The sequence below is a fragment of the Sinocyclocheilus grahami genome, unplaced genomic scaffold, assembly GCF_001515645.1.
Source record: "Sinocyclocheilus grahami isolate Dianchi unplaced genomic scaffold, SAMN03320097.WGS_v1.1 scaffold15305.1, whole genome shotgun sequence".
In the NCBI taxonomy this organism is placed as follows: Eukaryota; Metazoa; Chordata; class Actinopteri; order Cypriniformes; family Cyprinidae; genus Sinocyclocheilus; species Sinocyclocheilus grahami.
Genome location: NW_015515695.1, coordinates 478 through 1,550, shown reverse-complemented (window position 1 = coordinate 1,550; position 1,073 = coordinate 478). Strand labels below are relative to the sequence as shown.

The 1,073-nt window shown below is 36.9% G+C and overlaps 1 protein-coding gene across 1 annotated transcript; it reads right to left on the bottom strand.

Annotated features, from left to right (window-relative positions):
• Positions 1 to 113: 113 nt before the first annotated feature.
• On the bottom strand, positions 114 to 705 carry LOC107579201 (neutral and basic amino acid transport protein rBAT-like; the record flags this gene model as incomplete). The annotated part of the gene is made up of 2 exons (XM_016265059.1): positions 524 to 705; positions 114 to 256 (listed from the first exon to the last, which is right to left on the bottom strand). Coding segments are annotated over exons 1-2 (246 nt in total), but the record flags the coding sequence as incomplete, so codon positions are not given.
• Between the last annotated feature and the right edge of the window lie 368 nt (positions 706 to 1,073).

Below are 1,073 nucleotides of genomic sequence, written 5' to 3'. Positions count from 1 at the left end.
GAGCATTCTGAATAGCACTGATTCTTTATGTCAAGCCATAAAATTCAAGATCCAAATACAGCAGCTGTCACTATTCCCTGATTTGTTTGCAGTGTGAGGATGGACAATCATACCCAGTTGTTAGGAGGTTTGTCTGGTGTGCAGTTAACCCAGATATAGTAGTCTTTATAGGGCTCTGTGCCTTTACGGCTAAGTTGGAACCAGATGTGTTTGTCGCTGGTGTGGTTCGGGATGTAGTCCATGATTAGCTTTAGACCTGGGCCAAAAAACAAAGCCTAACATTAATGCTGACAACATTTTATAGTGATATGACAATGTAATAATAGTGTTATAACACTAAGTTTGTAACTTAATTATTAACCCTCATGTTATTCATGAAGCTGCAATATGCTAAAATTCAAATTATAGTCATAAACACAGTAAAAAATGATGACAGTACAAATTTGTGAATGTGTTACATGCTGCTGGTTGATGACTAATTTGAATGAAACATCACCGATCATTTATTAGAAAGCATGTCCACCTTTGTCATGCATGCTTGCCAGGAGGTCGTCAAAGTCTTCCATGGTTCCGAAGATGGGATCAATCTCCCTGAAGTCCTCCACATCATATCCAAAGTCTCTCATAGGAGACTTGTAGAAAGGGCTGATCCAGATTGCTTTAACGTTCAGGAACTCAAAATGACTCAGTTTGTCCTTGATTCCTGAAGTCAAACAGTGAATTATACAACAGTTATCTACAAAGTATGCACGTTTGTTCTGTACTACGACCTTCAACAATTCATTTATCTTGGTCACACCAACCTTTATAATCACTCCAGTCTTTTAATATCTAAATGTGAACATTTTGGAAGGTCAGTAAAGTTATGTCTCTTGTAGAAGATAAGCTGGTGTTTTGTGTTATCCACAATGTTTGCTTTGTGTGGACATGTTTCAAAGTAAAATACTAATCACCCTGTAATGTACAGCTGTAAAATCAGTTTTATGTACTTTATGGAATGTGTAGACGTAATTTTGCCTAATACATAAGAGCATTTAAACAAAACTCACTTCCTCCTCTTGCTTGAAACAGAA